The sequence below is a fragment of the Leucoraja erinacea genome, chromosome 1 (genome assembly GCF_028641065.1).
Source record: "Leucoraja erinacea ecotype New England chromosome 1, Leri_hhj_1, whole genome shotgun sequence".
NCBI classification, from domain to species: domain Eukaryota; kingdom Metazoa; phylum Chordata; class Chondrichthyes; order Rajiformes; family Rajidae; genus Leucoraja; species Leucoraja erinaceus.
In genome coordinates, this window is record NC_073377.1 from 16879002 (window position 1) to 16898736 (window position 19735).

The 19735-nt window shown below is 43.2% G+C and overlaps 1 protein-coding gene across 3 annotated transcripts in view; it reads right to left on the minus strand.

The window, feature by feature from the left end:
- The window catches only part of smad2 (SMAD family member 2), a 93842-nt gene extending 81479 nt beyond the window's left edge, over positions 1-12363 (minus strand). Inside the window, exons 1-2 of one of the 3 annotated variants that reach the window (XM_055658638.1) lie at positions 12112-12363; positions 11612-11920 (exon numbers count right to left, since the gene is read on the minus strand). In XM_055658638.1, coding sequence (XP_055514613.1) covers positions 11612-11871 — 260 coding nt within the window. In that variant the 5' untranslated portion in view covers positions 11872-11920; positions 12112-12363. Of the gene's footprint in view, positions 1-11611 lie in introns of all 3 variants that reach the window. The other 2 variants (XM_055658804.1, XM_055658724.1) reach the window with 2 other exon arrangements.
- Positions 12364-19735: the final 7372 nt, after the last annotated feature.

Below are 19735 nucleotides of genomic sequence, written 5' to 3' on the forward strand. Positions count from 1 at the left end.
TTGGGACACAGCAATGTCATGTAAATAAAAGTAGTAATGTTTAGTATTTTGTTGCACATCATTTACATGCAATGACTGTTTGAAGTCTGTGATTTATGGACATCACCAGTTGTTGGGTGGCTTCTCTGGTGATGCTCTGCCAGGCCTGAATTGCAGCCATCTTTAGGTTATGCTTGTTTTGGGGGCTAGTCCCCTTCAGTTTTCACTTCAGCATATAAAATGCATGCTTGATTGGGTTCAGATCGGGTGATTGACTTGACCATTCAAGAATTGATCATTTTTTAGCGTTGAAATACTCCTTTGCTGCTTTAGCAGTATGTTTGGGATCATTGTCTTGCTGTAGAATGAACCGCCACCCAATGAGTTTTGAGGCATTTGTTTGAACTTGAGCAGATTGGATGTGTCTATACACTTCCGAATTCATTGTGCTTCTACCATCAGCAGTTGTATCATCAATGAAGATAAGTGAGCAGGTACCTTCAGCAGCCATACATGCCCAGGCCATAACAACCCCACCAACGCGTTTCACAGATGAGGTGGTATGCTTTGAATCTTGGGAAGTTCCTTCTCTCCACCATACTTTGTTCCCATCAATCTGAGAAAAGTTAATCTTCATCTCATCTGTCCACAAGACCTTTTTCCAGAACTGTATTTGCTCATTTAAGTACTTCTTGGCAAAATGTAACCCGGCCATCCTATTTTTGCGGCTAACCAGTGGTTTACATCCTGCTGTGTTGCCTCTGTATTTCTGTTCATGAAGTCTTCTGTGGATAGCGGTCATTGACAAATCCGCTCCTGAAGAGTGTTTCTGATCTGTCGGACAGGTGTTTGAGGGTTTATCTTTATTATAGTGAGAATTGTGCTGTCATCATCATTAATATATATTTACAATATATATTGTATATATATATATTTACAATATATATTAATGATCTGGATGAGGGAATTGAAGGCAATATCTCCAAGTTTGCGGATGACACTAAGCTGGGGGGCAGTGTTAGGTGTGAGGAGGATGCTAGGAGACTGCAAGGTGACTTGGATAGGCTGGGTGAGTGGGCAAATGTTTGGCAGATGCAGTTTAAATGTGGATAAATGTGAGGTTATCCATTTTGGTGGCAAAAACGGGGGAAAGCAGATTATTATCTAAACAGTGGCCGATTGGGAAAGGGGGAGATGCAGCGAGACCTGGGTGTCATGGTACACCAGTCATTGAAGGTAGGCATGCAGGTGCAGCAGGCAGTAAAGAAAGCGAATGGCATGTTGGCTTTCATAGCAAGAGGATTTGAGTATAGGAGCAGGGAGGTTCTATTGCAGTTGTATAGGGTCTTGGTGAGACCACACCTGGAGTATTGCGTGCAGTTTTGGTCTCCAAATCTGAGGAAGGACATTATTGCCATAGAGGGAGTGCAGAGAGGGTTCACCAGACTGATTCCTGGGATGTCAGGACTGTCTTATGAAGAAAGACTGGATAGACTTGGTTTATACTCTCTAGAATTTAGGAGATTGAGAGGGGATCTTATAGAAACTTACAAAATTCTTAAGTGGTTGGACAGGCTAGATGCAGGAAGATTGTTCCCGATGTTGGGGAAGTCCGGGACAAGGGGTCACAGCTTAAGGATAAGGGGGAAATCCTTTAAAACCGAGATGAGGAGAACTTTTTTCACACAGAGAGTGGTGAATCTCTGGAACTCTCTGCCACAGAGGGTAGTTGAGGCCAGTTCATTGGCTATATTTAAGAGGGAGTTAGATGTGGCCCTTGTGGCCAAGGGGATCAGAGGGTATGGAGAGAAGGCAGGTACGGGATACTGAGTTGGATGATCAGCCATGATCATATTAAATGGCGGTGCAGGCTCGAAGGGCCGAATGGCCTACTCCTGCACCTAATTTCTATGTTTCTATGTTTCTATCAGCTGTGGATGTCTTCCTTGGCCTGCCAGCTCATCAGTGCTCTCTTTCTTCTTAATGATGTTCCAAACAGTTGATTTTGGTAAACCTAAGGTTTGGCTGATGTATCAAACAGTTTTATTCTTGGTATTCAGTCTCATAATGGCTTCTTTGACTTTCACTGGCACAGCTTTGGTTGATAAACAGCAATAAAAGTTTCCAAAGGTGATGGAAAGGCAGGAGGAAAGACTAGGTGCTGAGAGCTCTCTTATACCTGCAGTAAGGAGGCAATTAAACACACCTGAGCAATTACAAACACCTGTGAAACCATGTGCCCCAAACATTATGGTGCCTGAAATGGGGGGGGACCTATGTATAAACACAGCTGTAATTTCTACATGGCAAAACCAAAATGTATAAACACACCCTTTAATAAAATCTGACAATGTGCACTTTAACTACATGTGATTTTTTGTATTACAAACCTTAAATTGTGGAGTAGAGGCTAATAAATAAATGATGGGTCTTTGTCCCAAACATTATGAAGGGCACTGTATATAACAGGTAAACAAGGCCTTCTACACAAACTTAACAACAAAATATATTCCTTGAGGAGATTAATAATTTTTTTTAAGGGTCCCATCCCAAATGATGACCTATCCATGTTCGCCAGAGATGTTGCCGAACCCACTGGGTTATTCTAGTACTTTGTGTGCTCTTAAGATCCATTTGAAACTGATTTTTATTATTAAACTGACATTCAGAGAGTGTCTTTCCAGGTGCGGCAGAGGTTCACCTGCACCTCCTCCAACCTCATCCATTGCATCCGCCGCTCCAGGTGTCAACTGCTCTACATCGGTGCGACCAAGCGCAGGCTTCGCGATCGTTTCGCCCAGCACCTCCACTCAGTTCGCAATAACCAACCTGATCTCCCGGTGGCTCAGTACTTCAACTCCCCCTCCCATTCCGAATCAGACTCCTCTGTCCTGGGCCTCCTCCATGGCCAGAGTGAGGCCCACCACAAATTAAAACGTTTCATGCAAGTACATGTACAATTAAAATGAACAAATTTGCTTGTGCTAGTTATCAAGAATAAGAAACAAAAATCTGAATTAAGAGATAGCTAAATGCATTTTGTTGTCTCCGTACTGTACACTGACAATTACAATTAAAAAATTGAATCTGAATCTGAGCACACATTAGAGAAAACAGAAATATGTAGTGCAGTTGAATAAGCTACTGAGAAAAATGCTTTAGATTATTGGGATTTTTTACCTATACAAGCATGATAGTGTGCACTTTCACTTGGCTGAGAGCAATATGTACATTTCTACTGGTAGGACCAACATAGGCCTTAACATGTAAATTTGGTAGGCAAAACAGGTCATAAAAAATGTCATGTGCATAAACTTATAGAAAGGAATATATTTTTAAGTGAAGATAGATACAAAAAGCTGGAGTAACACCAGAGGAGGCATCTATCATCAAGGATCCTCACCATTTAGGCCATGCCCTCTTCTCATTGCTAACGCCAGGCAGGTGTTAAAGAAGCCCGAAGTTGCACAGCAACAAGGTAATGAACAGCTACTAAACTATAACTATCAGGTATTTGAACCAACCAGAACGACCCTTGTCTTGCCTTTGCAACAGAACTCTATGAACTTTGCAAGAAACCAGTCTTAAGAAGGGTCTCAACCCAAAACGTCACTCATTCCTCCTCTCCAGAGATGCTGCCTGTCCTGCTGAGTTACTCCAGTGTTTTGTGTCTATCTTCAGTTTATACCAGCATCTGCAGTTCCTTCCTTCACATATGTCTAAGTGCAGCAGATGAACTGAAAGTATATCCAAGCACAAGAGTCTGTAAATAAATAGATGCCACAGATCTATGCTCAGCCTCCAGCTGTTCATAATCTATAATCAAACATTTAAAAAATATCCAAGTTTGCTGATAATAAAAAGGAGAACATCAGCAAAGACTGCAACAAGGATAAAGAACGGTACAGCACAGCAACAGGTCCTTTAGCCCACAATATCTATGCTGAAAATGCCAAGAAAAACCTTATCTGTCTGCACATAATCCACATACCTGCATATTTGTGGGCCTATCTGAAAGGCTCTTTAACACCACCATCATATCTGCCTATACTATCATCCCTGGCAGCTCATTTCAGGCACCCTATGTGTAAATAAAATTGCCTTGTACATCTCCTTTAAACTTTGCCAATCTCACCTTAAAGCTATGCTGTTTAGTATTTTTCCATCCTGGGAAAAGGTTCCAACTGCCACAGATGGATTCACTGTGACCCTCATGATTTACATATCAGGTCACCCCTCAGCCCGACAATCCAGAGAAAACAATCCATGTCTGTCCAACCCCTCCCTGCAGCTAATACTCACTAATCCAGCCTCATTCTGGTAAACCTGCTCTGCACCCTTTCCAAAGCCTCCACATACTTCCTGTAATGGGATGTCCAGAACTGCACGCGATACTCCAAATATGGCCTAACCAAAGTCCTATAAACATACATCGTAACTTGCATCAATGAAGAAAAACATACCATATGCCTTATTTACCACTCCATCTACTGGTGTTGCACTTTCAGGGAGTTATGAAAGTAGGACCCCAAGAGATCCTTATATACATCAATGGTTTTAAGGGACTTGCCAATAATTGTACATTTCCTCCTTACTTTCGACCTTCCAAAGTGCAATACCTAATACTTGCTCAGATCAAACTTTAGGAGGATAAAGATAGGTGAAGTGAATGGGCAAGGATATGGCAGATGGAATCTAATATGGAAAAATGAGGTCATCCAATGTGGATGAAAAAAAAAACTGGAGTACTTTTTTTGAAATGATGAGAGATTAAAAGTAGACACAAGGAATCAAGGTGATGGAATCTTGAGAAAAGAAAAGTGCTGGAGGAATTCTGCAGGTCAGGCAGCCTCTCTGAAGTCATGGGTAGCCTAGTTTTCAGGTTGGAACCATTCTTCAGAGGCTGTTGATATTGGTTCACTTACCTTGTCAACAAATTTGGAAAAGGAAAAGAAACAAAAGCATCTGTGAGTTAGAATCAGTTGCCAGGGGCTTCAAGTTATGCGTGTGTGTGAGAGGAGTGGGGTAGAATATGTGGTGCTGTTCCTATAGTTTGCATTTGGTTGAATCTTAAAATGTTGTTTGAAATATCTAGCAAGTCATTGCCCAGGGTAATTATTAATGAGCAAGTAACTCTGTCCCTGCAATATCTCTTGAAAACAGGTGGATTGATGAGGTTTCTCAGCTGCTGCTCCAAAGATGTGAATGTCTGTAGATTAATTAGCTTCTGTAAATTGCCTCTAGTGTGTAGGATAGTGCTAATATAAGGGATGATCGCTGGTTAACAGACTCGGTAAACCGTGGGGCCGTTTTTCTAAAGTCTAAAATGCTGACATTGCAACTGCAAAGGTCACATTCTCAAAATGGCAGATTTTCTTCCCCCACTCAGCTGATAGGTAGTTAATGATTGGAATTTGCTACCAAGGAAAGCTGAGAAAGCTCTATTGATGAATATATTTAAGCCAGAGACTAATCTATTTTTGGATATCAGAAACATCAAAAAGAAAGGATTGCAGGAAAGTGTCACTGGAGGCAAATGGCCAGCCCTGACTTTATCAAACGTTGACAGGGTCAAAAAAGTCCGCTCCATATATTTCTTATTTTATGGTGGACACAAAATGCTGGAGTAACTCAGCAGGACAGACAGCATCTCTGGAGAGAAGGAATGGGCGACGTTTCAGATGGAGACCCTTCTTCAGACTAAAGTTTTTTCCTACACATTTCTTATTTTATGTTCTATTTTCTGGCAGGTATGGATAGAATGGGACAATGGCATTAGTCTATACTCTAAATTTCAAAAAGCACTTCTCAGAATCTAGTACCAGCTTTAGCAGCACATAAACCTACGGATGAGGTTAAAAAAAAAGTCTAAAATTTCAATTCAGCTTGTGGCATATGGAAGCAATGGTTATGAATTGGTATATAGAAGATAGATTAAACGGTGTCCTTGCTTAATAAGTGAACCATATAATTTGCAGCCAAATAAATCCAAAGAAATAGTTGTCTTGTTGCATCATTTCATGTACAGACTATACATTTATAAACATATAACGCAGGAGAACATTTTGTTTTTCCAGTTGAATTTCTGGTTGCTTGATAACGACACACATCAACATGATATTTTATTGTTAAAAGTTATTGATATTTTATGGATAAAAATCATCTGCTGGTCAGCGTAGTAGTATAATGATATATACAAGAGCAGTCAACATTTTTGTGATGCTTTTATAAAATATTCTATCAAATTGAGGATGGTGCTGGACAAAACTGTTAAAATAGTAAATTTAAAGTCACAAGAGGCACAAGAAATCGCAGATGCTGAAATCTGGAACAAAAAAAAAAAGAGCTTCAGGAGGAAAATCAGCAGGCCAGCCTTCATCCTGGTGATGAGGCCAAATGCAAACTATAGGAACAGCACCACATATTCTACCCCACTCCTCTCACACACACACATTTCTGTTCACATCCCTCCCCACCTCCTGTTGTTTCCACCTGCCACCATCCCTTATTTAGTTCACCTCTTCATCTTCCTTTCCTATCAGATGGCCTAATTTGAAGGTAATACCTCCAAACTTCTGTCGTTAACTCCACATTTCTCTCCCTCACTTGTCTTTCCATGCCAATCAACATCTCTGCACCTGTATCCACCCATCACTTGTGCACTCTTGCCCCAGCCCTCTCTCCAATATCTTTATATTGGCCATTTCCAATCTACCTTTTCAATCCAAATGACAACTTTCAAACCAAAATATTAACTGTCCATTTCCCTCCACATGTATTGCCTGGCCCACTGTGTTCCTCATTTTATTCATGAAATTTGACTCTTAATTTCAGAATACTTTCTGCTTTATATATTAATGTGGAATGCACATTGATTGTTCCATTAGCTAGTTGTAACATGACAAGATCATATTTCTTTCAATCTCATTCCAAGGCCACATTACTCCACATTGGTCATTTATTTTCATTTTCCCCACTACCTTCATGGTACAACCTAGTTATCACAGGGTGAATACTTGTATTTATTCAGGAATCAAGACCCATTTTGTTATAGAGGCGAACAATAAAATCATTCAAAAGTACAAATTACCGTAAATGAATGAACCAAGGCTGCAGAGCCGTTTAGAAGGTGATATCAAATGGCTGGGCAATTATACAATCTTATTCCTTCGGTTAAAATTTGTGTACTATCCACATTTCAAGGCAAGAACTGATCCAAAATATCAGTGGGCTTCATCATTGTAAACTATTGTAGAACAAATTCAGCTCTTTTCCCAGGAGCACAAAATGCTTCAGCATCTACAAATAATTTTATTAACACTTCCCACTCATCTTTTGTTTTAATTGTTAACATGTTTGCCTAGTTCACTGTAGCAGGTATATCCTACTTTGGGTGGAGACTAAAATCAGACACCACTATATACCAGATCTCACCAATGCACTATGCCACTTTAACTGGGTGCTCAAATCTTGTTGCAATCAGTGTTAATACGCTTCCAAATGTCTACCAAATCTGCATATTTGCTATCAGTGACTTATGTACAAGGACACCCGGATCCCATTGAACATCAAGTTCCTAAACTGCATAGTCATGCTTGCAAAGATGAGGCTCATGTACCTCAAGATCTTTATCTGGATATATCAATCCTGTTCTGCACTGCACGCTGTCTACCATTTCTATGCACCTGTCCCTCCGAACCACGCCGCCGCCCGGAACAACAACCGTTGACCGGAACGTGCCCCGGTAGGCCCAACTCGCCCCACAGGCCTCCCAGGACACTGCGGTGAAGCCGGGCGGCGAGGGTTGCCTCGGTTGACGGATTAGTGGCGGCGATGAGAGCCTCGGCAACAGAGTGAGCCTCGATGCAGTGGGGCCTCGGTGGCAGCGGGGCCTCTCGATCGACCTGCGATCAGTGGTCGATGAGCGCGAGAGGGGAGGGGGAGACAATGTGGGGGACAGTGGGAGAACAAAGGGAAACCTGGTGTGGGGGGGGGATGCACTCTAGTCTTAGAATCCTCTGCCCAGGGTCTGTGTTCGTTTGTTTGGTTATTTATTCTGGTGAAATCGCTTGGCTTTTTCTTTTTGTTTTCATTTTTAATTTCAGGTTTTCGTGTACATTGTTATGTGTTGTGACTGTTGGCAGACCAATTTCCCTCCGGGGATGAATAAAGATTTATCGTATCGTAACTATTCCAGTACATCAACGCAATCAAAGAAAGCTCATTATACCTCTTCTTTCTCAGAAGACTGAGGAGATTTTGGCATATAGACAAATACTCGTGTACTCCTACAACTGTACGGTGGAGAGAATATTGACTGGTTGCATTACAGCCTGGTTCGGCAATTCGTAAGCCCAACCAGGGAGACTTCAGAGTGGTAAACATTGGCCAGTACATCACAGACCTCCCCAGAACCTAAAGGATCTACAAGGCGCTGACTCAAAAAGACAGCCAATAACCAAGTCCCATATCACCTTGCCATGCTCTCATCTCACTACTACTACCAGGGAGGTGCAGGAGCCCAAAAACAGCGACCATCAGGTTCAAGAACAACTTCTTTCCAGCAACCATAAAGCTCTTGAACACTAACTTCAGCAACTATAAACTCCCATGGACTGTCTCTGGTTGCATTCAGAATTTGGTTTAGCACTATTATGGTTACCTAGTATTACAGTTATTAATTTATTGTACAATTTATTATTACATACTTATCTGTGTATATTGCTTTAAGGGGCCTGCCTGTTAAGAATTTAATTGTTATGTTGCCAGTACACATGACAATTAAACAGCCTTGACTCCTGATTCTTAACAATGCATATATTAAGCAGTCCCACATTACTTTACATTAGAAAAGGTTTGTGCCCACAAACGCAGTAATTGACCAAAACCATAAAAATTCCAACATGAGAATGTGAAGATAAAAGACGTAAGAACAGCGAGAGAGGAGAGAGATGTGCATTTGACCAATTGTAGATTTTGTTCATCCAACATGTCAGATACTTTTGTGGTAAATTAGAAAAGCTGTGTATTTGAAAGATTCTTTGTTGCTTGCATATGACATTTCATACAATTATATAGTTTCAAACATTAGAGACAGGGAAATATTAAAGTTTGTATTTTCCTCCCTGAAATGAAACCCCATAGTGATTCTGTAATTTCATCAAAAACACTTTTGAATGGAAACTTTTGTATTAATGCCTTTGTAGCATTATTGTTTAATCAAACAAGTGACAAGAGATACCATACCAGGGTTGAGCCACATATCCTCATGCTGAGGATAGAACTGAAGAGAGCATTACATCAAATTTTCAATTACATTTTTTTTTTGGCTAGTGGTATTTTATCTTAAATACAAAGCCTTTCCATCATAAAGATAACAGTGGGAAAGGGCAATGTGGTCAGTCACAATGAATTGTCTCATGGGATCGCCAGCAGATCGACCCCGTATAGTTGCAAGTATATTCATGGCTCAGATGCAAGATGGCATCTGCAAGATGGTGCCAGAGCATGCCAACTCATTGCATGCTCTTCCAAGAGAAGGATCTACCATCATCCAATACAATCACTTTACTCTTTTAAATCTCCTTTCTACCCATAAATATATCCCCATTTCTAAATGTTCTAATATTTTACCTTTTACTCTACCTATTGTACTCGAGTTTGAATCATTTGGATTTATGTAAAGATTAATCTTAGTTTTGTACTTTCCTTTTAAACGTTACATTCATTCGACATTATGACAATTCTCAGATAAATAATCATGTATTGCGTTATTCAATGATAGCCTATTGATTAAATGTAGCTTATTACTGAAACTAATATAGTTTGCTACCCTGACTGGAGGATATTTGTTGCAGATTCAGTTTCAGTTATATTCTCAAATTAAAACCAGTCAGAACACAAGCCCCATTTAATGTTATATCCTTCTGTACTTTGTAATTTTGCCCATAAAGTCTCCATTGCCTACTGCTCCCCTCACCATACATCAGTGAAATCATGGATAATCACTATTCAATTCCACTACCTCTTTCATCTTTTGTTTTAGACAATAGGTGCAGGAGTAGGCCATTCGGCCCTTCGAGCCAGTGTGATCATGACTGATCATCTACAATCAGTTTTTATGATGTTTCAGATTTTTCAAAGGACTGGAAGCCAAACCAACCTAGCTATGAATTTAACCTGCAGCCAAATTCAATTCATCTTTATGTCTAATGCATTTGCATCGACATTATTTACTTGGACCACTGAACCTTAGCTGTTTTTCCCTCTCTAAAAATATTACTTTCCATGAAATGCAATTACTTTTATCCTAGTTTTATTTCTTTATCTGCAGTGTTTTAACATGTTCTAGTTTGCTGCACCAGAAGCTTCCCAACAATGGTAACCAAGACATCATAGAACAGGAGGCTATAGAAAGTGTGCATTGGCAGAAATTTAAAAAAAAGTGTGATTTTACTATGCTCTGGGAACAGTGGTCAGAGAGAGAATCTTGGGAGACAGCCAGGCAGATGAACCATCACTGACAGTAAGCAACACTACTGAAAAGATGAAGCGCATGGTACACAGTTGTTAAACAGAAAAAAGACTGGACAGTGTTAAAGATTTAGTAATTAAAAAACAAAATGGCTTTCTAGGGATTAAAATTCTCATAAGCATATGGGACTGCTGGCAAATCAGGAGAGGATATACAACAAAGCATTGGAACCACTATTCTGAGCCCTTTTCTACTGAAGCTCATATCTCCATATATTTTAACCCCATGATAGTTCTGCTTATCCTTTCCTCCAACACAGGTAAGCTTCGATAGAACCTGTCAAATCATATAGTATAAATATTAGTGATCTATGAAATTGACCCACCACCCTTCCAATTCCACTACTATAACACATGTTTAGAGCACTAATCTTATTTGACTGATTTGCACACGACTCGTAAACACTCATACACTGCTCTATTGTAAGTGCACAGTCCCTTAAATATGGAAATCAAACCTGTAAGCACCACTCCAGGTGAAGTCTCCCAGCACCCTGTAAGTTTGCAACAAATCACCACTTATATACGCTACTATTCCCTTTGAAATAATACCTAACATTTCACTATTTGCTACAACTACATGCTGACAAGTTGTGTTTCATGCACTGAGACTTTATGATACCTTTCTACCATAGGATTTTTGTCTCACTTTATCTAAATGTGAATTTGCTCTCTCATTATCCAAGTTGGAAGAAACATCTCACAAACTGTTTCCATTATGAACAAGAGTGGTTTACCCCAATTCTACCAAATTTACCCGATTAAAAAAAAATAATAACCTGGCCTTAGGGCAACAATATGCCTTCGGACAGTTTTAATTACTGAATACCCTGTAGTTACATTGGGTCCTCTCCCCTGCTGGCCATCTTTCGGTCCCAATGTCCAGCCCTCTCTAAATTTGTAACAAAATGCCAGCAGTGCAGTGAAAATAAATGATTGGGCCTGGGTTAGCCCAGTCAGATGATTGAAGTTAAAGGTTTAACTACAAACAGGAATAATATTCGGTGTGCAGAGGGCTGGCGATGGGTGGCCCGGCCGTGCGAGTGAGTGAGTAAAGTGAGTGAGGAGAGGGCCTGGAGCCGGCCCGCCGGCCGCTTACCTGGGGATGGTGACACACTTGGTGTTGCAGCTTTGGGTGGTGATGGCCTTCTCCAGTTCGTCCAGTTGACCGGTTTTCTTGAGTTTCTTCACCAGGCTCTTGACTGCTTTCTCGCACCACTTATCATCCTGCCCGCTGTTCTGCTGCTGTTGGCTCGGCGACTGAGAGGAGGAGGAGGAGGAGGGCGACGGCGACTCGCCTCCTTTCTTCCAGCCCAGCAAACGCTTGACGATGGGCGGCGTGAACGGCAAGATGGACATGGTGGAGCCGGGGAAGGGAAGGAAGGAAGGAAGGGGGGAGAAAGGTGGACTGGAGGGGAGGATGGGGAAAGGAGGAGGAGGAGGGAGAAGGGGGTGAAGAAAAAGGAGCAGAGAGGGAAATAATTTTTAAAAAAAGGAAGAAAGCTGAATGCGAAGGGGAGGAGGGGAGAGGGGCAACGGCAACCACGGTTCAAAAATTCAAACAATTGTGCCTCGCGCTGCTCGCTAACCGCCGCTTACATCAATCAAAACGGTTGGAATCGCGAAAGATAAGCCAGGGCTCCCCTTCAAATATGTCGCTGTTGCTCTCTGGTAATTTATTTAATAATTATCACATCCTCCCATCGGGAGATTTGATTTTTTTTATTTTTCCTCTCCTCGCGTCGCTGGCTGGCTGGCTGGCTCCCCTATTTTTCGCTTGGCGGCCAGGGACGAGCATCAACCGCGCCGCGACCTCTCAACCCAACGTTTAGGGGATTTTTTTTTTCTCTCTCGCTCGCATTTTTTTTTTAAAACGATCCTCCTGGAAATCCCGCCCTCAGTTCGTTTCTCCAGCTCTGATTGGAGCAGCTGTCGCGAGCGCTTTTCCGGTTGGGTAAAGTGTGAGCTGCGGTTGGACGGTATGGATGTCAATCATGTGGGCTTCCTTGGGAACGTCCGGCCAGCAGGTTTGGTTGCGGCCGCTGTAAAAGTTTTTTCTCTTCCCCCACCCCCCCCCCCATCCATCACTGTGTGTGTGTGTGTTGTGGGGGGAGGGGAGGAAGGGAGGAAGAGGGAAGGGCAAACCAGGACGCGTGTTCCTCCACTTGGCTTCAAAATAGTGCGAGTGATCCGGAGGGCTTATCAATGGGAAAGTGCAGCACATTGGAGTACAACCAAGTCTTTCTGTTCGGAGAAGAATATCGTTGCAAATATGAGTCGTCGCACAAGGTTCACGGTTGCACACTCGCTGTTCAGTTGTCATTCGAGGTATTCTTCCGCCAGCCTACCTTAAATGCAAACAGGCTCCACAACTCAATTGTCAACTGAGGTGTAATTGTTTAGATTTTGTTGCCATTGTTTTTAATTTTTCTTTCAGAGTTTTGTTCACGGAGACGTGCTTAATAATAAACCCAAACAATAATTCGTGCTGCTTCCATCTAGAAGGGGGGGAAATCACGGCTAACCAAAGTTCACTCAAGAGAAATGTGGTTTTGAAAACTTTGTTGTAAAACTAAAACAGACCTGCTTCCAGATTTCTGTGAAGTGAATTCCTAACACCGATTATGGTGGAAAATCAAATGATATTTTTTCATTTAGAGTCACATTCATGGATTCAATCTATTTTTTTTTTCAAATTTGTACCAATCAGCTTCCAAAACCTTCCTTTATCTAGATAATTCTCCAAGATGCTGCCTGCATAAGAGGGTATTAGCTACAAGATTTTCTCTGGCGAGTTGGAGGTTGAGAGGAGACTTGATAAAACTTATAAAGGTATGAGAGGCAGGGTAGACAATCAGCATCTTTCTCCCAAAATGGAAATGTAACCAGTCAGCCTGTAATACCACTGTAATAGGAAAATAGGTGCTGAAGTAGGCCATTCGGCCCTTTGGGCGAGCCCCACCATTCAATATGACCATGGCTGATCATCTAAAATCAGTAACCGGTTCCTGCTTTTTCCCCAAATCCCTTGATTCCTTTAGCCTTAAGAGCTAAATCTAACTCCCTCTTGAAAACATCCAGTGAATTGGCCTCCACTGCCTTCTGTGGCAGAGAATTCTGCAGTTTCACAAACTCTCTGGGTGAAAAGGTTTTTCCTCATCTCAGTCCTAAATGACCTACCCTTAAACTGTGACCCCTGATTCTGGACTCCCCCAACATCAGGAAAAAAAATTAGAAGGTAGACAAAATTGCTGGAGAAACTCAGCGGGTGAGGCAGCATCTATGGAGCGAAGGAAATGGGCTACATTTTGGGCCGAAACCCTTATTCAGACCGGCTGAGTTACTCCAGCGTTTTGTGTCTATCTTCGGTTTAAACCAGCATCTGCAGTTCCTTCTGCCACATTCTACTAGTTTCTTTGTATCGGCGCAAGGGAACTGATGACTGGTCTGTGGTACTTAGACTCATTGTTGCCTCTGGTCCTTATCTAACCTGGGTCTCTATTGATGAGCTCCAGGTCATGTTCGTTGTAAGTCATTATAAAGTGTTATTTATTGAAATACCCGATCCTCTTTGGTTGCTCTGTCCATATCTACCACAGTTAGAATCCTCTCCCAACCTAGAATCCTTCTTTATAAACTGCAAACTTTTCTACTCTCCGAGGGAATCTTTATTCTTGCTGGAGTTTATGTCCCCCCACCCCCCCAATGCCTGCGTACGTGAAGCACAAATGCAACTCACTGACCAGGTAATGAGGGTAGAGAGTGACTTCCCGGACTCCATGGTCATTGTTTTGGGGGAGTTTAACAAAGCTAACCTCAGCCGTGACCTTCCAAATGACACACTTCATGTTACCTGCCCCACCAGAGGGGAGAGAACACTTGACCACTGTTATACGTCAATCAAGAACGCATATCGCTCTATTCCCCGGGCGGGTCTGGATCTCTCTGATCATTGTCTAGTTCACCTTAATCCGACCAACAGGTAGAAACTAAAATCTGCTAAACCTGTGAACAGAACAACAAAAAGGTGGACAAGCGAGGGCATTGAGAACCTACAATCCTTTGATTGCACGGATTGGAATGTGTTCAGGGAAGCAACCACAAGCCTCGATGAGTATACAGACACTGTATCATCATATGTCAGCTTTTGTGAGGACAGTTGCATTCCATCTAAGACCCGGGCCTGGTTCAACAACAAGCCCTGGTTCACTGCAGAACTCAGACAGCTCCAACAGTCTAAAGAGGAAGCCTAATGCAGACCTCTACAGCCAGGCCAAGTACAAGCTGAGAAGAGGAATCAGAGCTGCCAAGGAAAGGTACTCTGAGAAGTTGAGGAGCAAGTTCTCAGCTAGTGACTCTTCTTCAGTTTGGAAGGGCTTGCAAGAAATCACCAGATACAAGAGGAAAGCCCCCCGCTCTTTGGACAATCGTCAGCTGACCAACAACTTGAATGAGTTCTACTGCAGGTCTGACAAAGCAGAATCGTAACCCTGGTACCCCTGCCCCTCCCATCCGCAACCAACACAGCCAGACCCCAGTCGGCATAGACTGAACCCTTCTACACCCACTCCTCCCCAATCTTCACTTCACACCGACTTAAAGCAAGACTCCAATCTATTGTATTGTATTGTATATCTTTATTGTCATTTCCTGAGTATTCACATACCCAGAGGAAACAAAAAAACGTTGCTCAACCAGTGTCCATTCAGTGTGCATTAAAAATAAATAGAAATAAAAATACATATATCATGAACAAATTTAACACTCTACTAAACATTCAACAGGCGTTCCGATCGGCAGCGGCATAACAGTGGCTCTGCTGCAGTGTGTCCAGGTTGGTGGTTGGTGTGCGATACTTTGGCAGGGGGCAAAGTCCGTTTAGCAGTCTTATAGCCTGTGGGAAGAAGCTGAGGAGCATCCTGCTGGTTTTGCAGCTAATGCTCCTGTACCTCTTCCCAGATGGCAGGATGGAGAATATGTGATGTGATGGGTGGTAGGGGTCTTTGATGATGGAGATGGCTCTGCTGATACATCTCTTCCTGTATATGTCCAGCAGGAAAGGGAGTGGAGCACCAATAATCCTGCTGGCGGTCTTCACAATCCTGTCTAGTTGGTGCCGTTCGTACGCCTTGCAGCTCCCGAACCAGGAAGTGATGCCGTAGGTCAATGTGCTCTCGATTGTCCCCCTATAAAAAGTGTGTAGTGGGGAGACCTGCTTTACGTAGTCTTCGGAGAGGGTGTAGTCGCTGCTGGGCTCTCTTGACCAGTGCTGTGGTGTTGGCCGTGGACGTCAGGTCATCTGACAGGTGTAGTCCTAGGAACTTCACGCTGCTGACCCTTTCCACATCAGCTCCATCGATGTGCAGAGGTGTATGGTGTTGTTTCCCCGCCCTCCTGAAGTCAACCACCATCTCCTTAGTTTTTCCCACGTTGAGAATGAGGTTGTGGGATTTGCACCAACCTGTGAGCAGCTCCACCTCCATCCTGTACGCCGATTCATCATTGTCACTGATGAGACCCACCACTGTTGTGTCATCAGCGAACTTGTTGATGAAGTTGTTGTTGAGTCTAGCAGTACAGTCGTGTGTCAGCAGACTAAACAGCAGGGGGCTTAGGACACAGCCTTGGGGTGAGCCAGTGTTCACGGCTATGGTTTTTGATGTCCTACTGCCCACCCTGACTGTCTGCTGCCGTTGCGACAGAAAGTTCAGGACCCAGTTGCATGTGCCAGCATCAACCCCCAATAGCTCCAACTTCTCCACCAGCTGCTGCGGAATGATTGTATTAAAAGCAGAGCTGAAGTCTATGAAGAGGATCCTGGCATAAGTATTTTTCCGATCAAGGTGTGACAGTACGAAATTCAGTGCTGTCGAGACTGCGTCCTCTGTGGATCGGTTGGCTCTGTAGGCGAACTGCAGTGGGTCTGAAAAGACTGGACCTTTTCCCACCCCAACCAACCACACCCACTCACAGTCTAACCCAAGTCTGCAAAGTCTGAACCCTTGTACGCCCACTCCTCCCCAATCACCACTTCACACCTACACCGACTGAAAAGACTGGACCCTTTCCCACCCACTCCTCTCCAATCACCACCTAACACCCAATTACATCCTGACTGCAAATGACTACTTGGCCCCTTCTCCATCACCAACAATAAAAATTGAGGCGGTGGAGAGGCTGTTCAGGAGACAGAAAAGCCGAAAATCTCCAGGACTGGACAATGTTTCCCCCTCTACTCTCAAGCTCAGTGCCGAACAACTGGCACCGATCTACACAGACATTTTCAACCAGTCCCTGCAAACCTGTTTTGTCCCCGCCTGCTTCAAAGTTTCCACTATTATCCCTGTACCCAAAAAAACAAGGATTACTGGTCTTAATGACCACAGGCCTGTCGAACTGACTTCTGTAGTCATGAAGACCCTTGAAAGGTTTGTGCTGGCCAAGCTGAAAAAATATCACAAACCCTCTGCCGGACCCTCTGCAGTTTGCAATGGATCTGTGGATGATCTGTGGACCTGCACTTCATCCTCCAGCACTTAGACCACCAGGGGACCTATGCGAGGATTTTGTTGATTTTAGCTCTACATTCAACACCATTGTGCCAGAACTACTACACTCCAAACTTTCCAAGTTGACTGTGCCTGAGCCCCTCTGTCGTTGGATCACCAGCTTCCTGACAGACAGGAAGCAGCATGTGAGGCTGGGAAAGCACATCTCGGACCTGCAGAACTTAGCATAGGAGCACCGCAAGGCTGCGTTCTCTCTCCTCTCCTCTACTCTCTCTACACCAATGACTGTCAAGCTTCTCATGTTTGCAGACAACAAAACCATGATTGGACTGATCCAGGATGGGGAGAAATCTGCCTACAGACAGGAAGTGTCACAGCTGCCGTCCTGGTGCCATCGCAACAACCTGGAGCTCAATGCTCTTGACAGTGGAATTGATTGTGGACTTCAGGAGGGTTCCCCCTCCCCTCACCCCACTCGCCATCAACAACACCACAGTCACATCTGTGGAGTCTTTTAAGTTCCTGGGAACCATCATCTCCAAGGAATGGGGGGCTACCATCGACTCCACAGTCAAAAAGGCACAACAGAGGATGTACTTCCTGCGGCAGCTGAGGAGGTACAATCTGCCACAGGCAATGATGGTTCAATTCTATACGGCCATCGTAGAGTCTCTCCTCACCTTCTCCATCATGGTTTAGTTTGGCTCAGCCACCAAGCACGACATCCCGAGGCTGCAGCGAGTTGTTCGATCAGCTGAGAAGGTTATTGGCTGCAACCTTCCCTCCATTGACGAACTGTACACTGCAAGGCCAGGATGCGAGCAAGTAAGATCATCTCTGACCCCTCTCACCCTGGCCACAAACTCACTTCCCTCTGGAAGGTGATTCCGGACTGTCAAAGCTGCCACAACCAGACATAAAAACAGCTTTTTTTCCCGGAGTAGTTGCGGTACTCAATAACCAAGAATATGTAGCCTCCTTTTGCTCTGGTATTTTATTGAATTCACGTGTTTAATCGATAATGTTTTATTATTAATGTTTTATGTGTCATTCCTAACTGTCACTGTATGTCATGTTGTCACTTGCATGTGGAGCACCAAGACAAATTCCTTGTATGTGAATATTTGGCCAATAAACTTATTAATTCATACATAGGCAATTCATCCAAAATTATGCTAAGATAATGTAAATGAAATGAAAAAGCTTGTACTAGATCTTGACAAGAATGTTCTGCATTGTAATTTTAATGTATAAAGTATATTTGTTGAAGAAAGGAAATGTTGGGATTACTTTTAGGCCTTTTGGATAAGATTGAGTGTGGTATCTATTCTCCATGTAGAAGGCCTACGTAGGAAAGGATAAAGCTTGATCTATTCTTAAGGAATTGGGCAGGGTAAGTGATTGAATTATCAGTGAGTGAGCCTTTTGAATGTGGTGTGCACAATCAAATAAGATCAAATAGAACAAGTTGTCCGACAACTTTAGGCTGTGCACGCCATACGCATGAAGAAGAAGGAGTAGAAGAAGCCTTTTGTAACTGGCGACCATAGTTCTATTAGTTTTAAAATAGTTATGAATAAGGATGTGGTTGGTCCATAAATTAAAGTTCTAAATATGGGCAACTTTGATGGTTGATTGATCACTTTAAAAATACAAGATGGAAACCGGCCTACTGAGTCCACGCCGACCATTAATTTGTTCTCACTAGTTCTATGTTATTCCATTTTTGCATCCACGCTTCTTTCGGGTCGAGACCCTTCTTCAGATCGGTTAGGGATAAGGGATGATCTCACAGTCTTCATCACAGACTCAAATTTACTTGGGCAATCTCCAAAACCTCTCTCCCCTTTCTCACAGTCTCCATCACAGGAAATAGACTATTGACAGATGTCTATGCCGCATGCAAGATGAGGTGTTCCATACCAGGACACCCGAGATGTCCTCATTCTTTAGGGAACGAGGGTTCCCCTCTCTCATCATAGATGAGGCCTTCACTCGGATCTCCTCAGTATCCCGCAGCTCTGCCCTTGCTCCCCCTCCGCCTCGTCGAAACAGAGAGAGTCCCCCTAGTCCTTACCTTCCACCCCGTCAGCTGTCACATACATTACATAATCCTCTGAAATTTCCACCACCTCCAACGGGGATCCCACCACTAGCCACATTTTCCCATCTCCATCCTTTCCGCCTTTCGCAGAGACCATTCCCTCCGCAACTCCCTGGTTAACTCACCCCTTCCCACCCAAACCATCCTCTCTCCCCAGGTAACTTGCATCTCCTCCAACCTCATCAACTGTATACGTTGTTCAAGACGTGGACTCTTATACATCGGCGAGACCAAACGTAGACTGGGCGATCGTTTCGCGGAACACCTTCCATCAGCCCACCTGAACCTACCTGATATCCTGGTTGCTGGACACTTTAATTCTCCTTCACATTCCTAGGTCTCCTCCATTGAGGCTAAACACAAATTGGAGGAACAGTAACTCATATTTCGCTTGGGCAGCTTACAGCACAGTGGTATGAATATTGATTTCTCTCACTTCAGATAGCCCTGTTATTCCCTCTCTATCCCTTTCCCACCCAAGTTGCACTAGCTTCTCATTTTCACGCAACAAATGGCCTGTTTCCTTTATCATCATAACTTTTTATTGCATGTCTTTTATTCATTGCTCTTTATCTCCCCACTTCACCGCCTATATCTCTTGTTTTCCTTA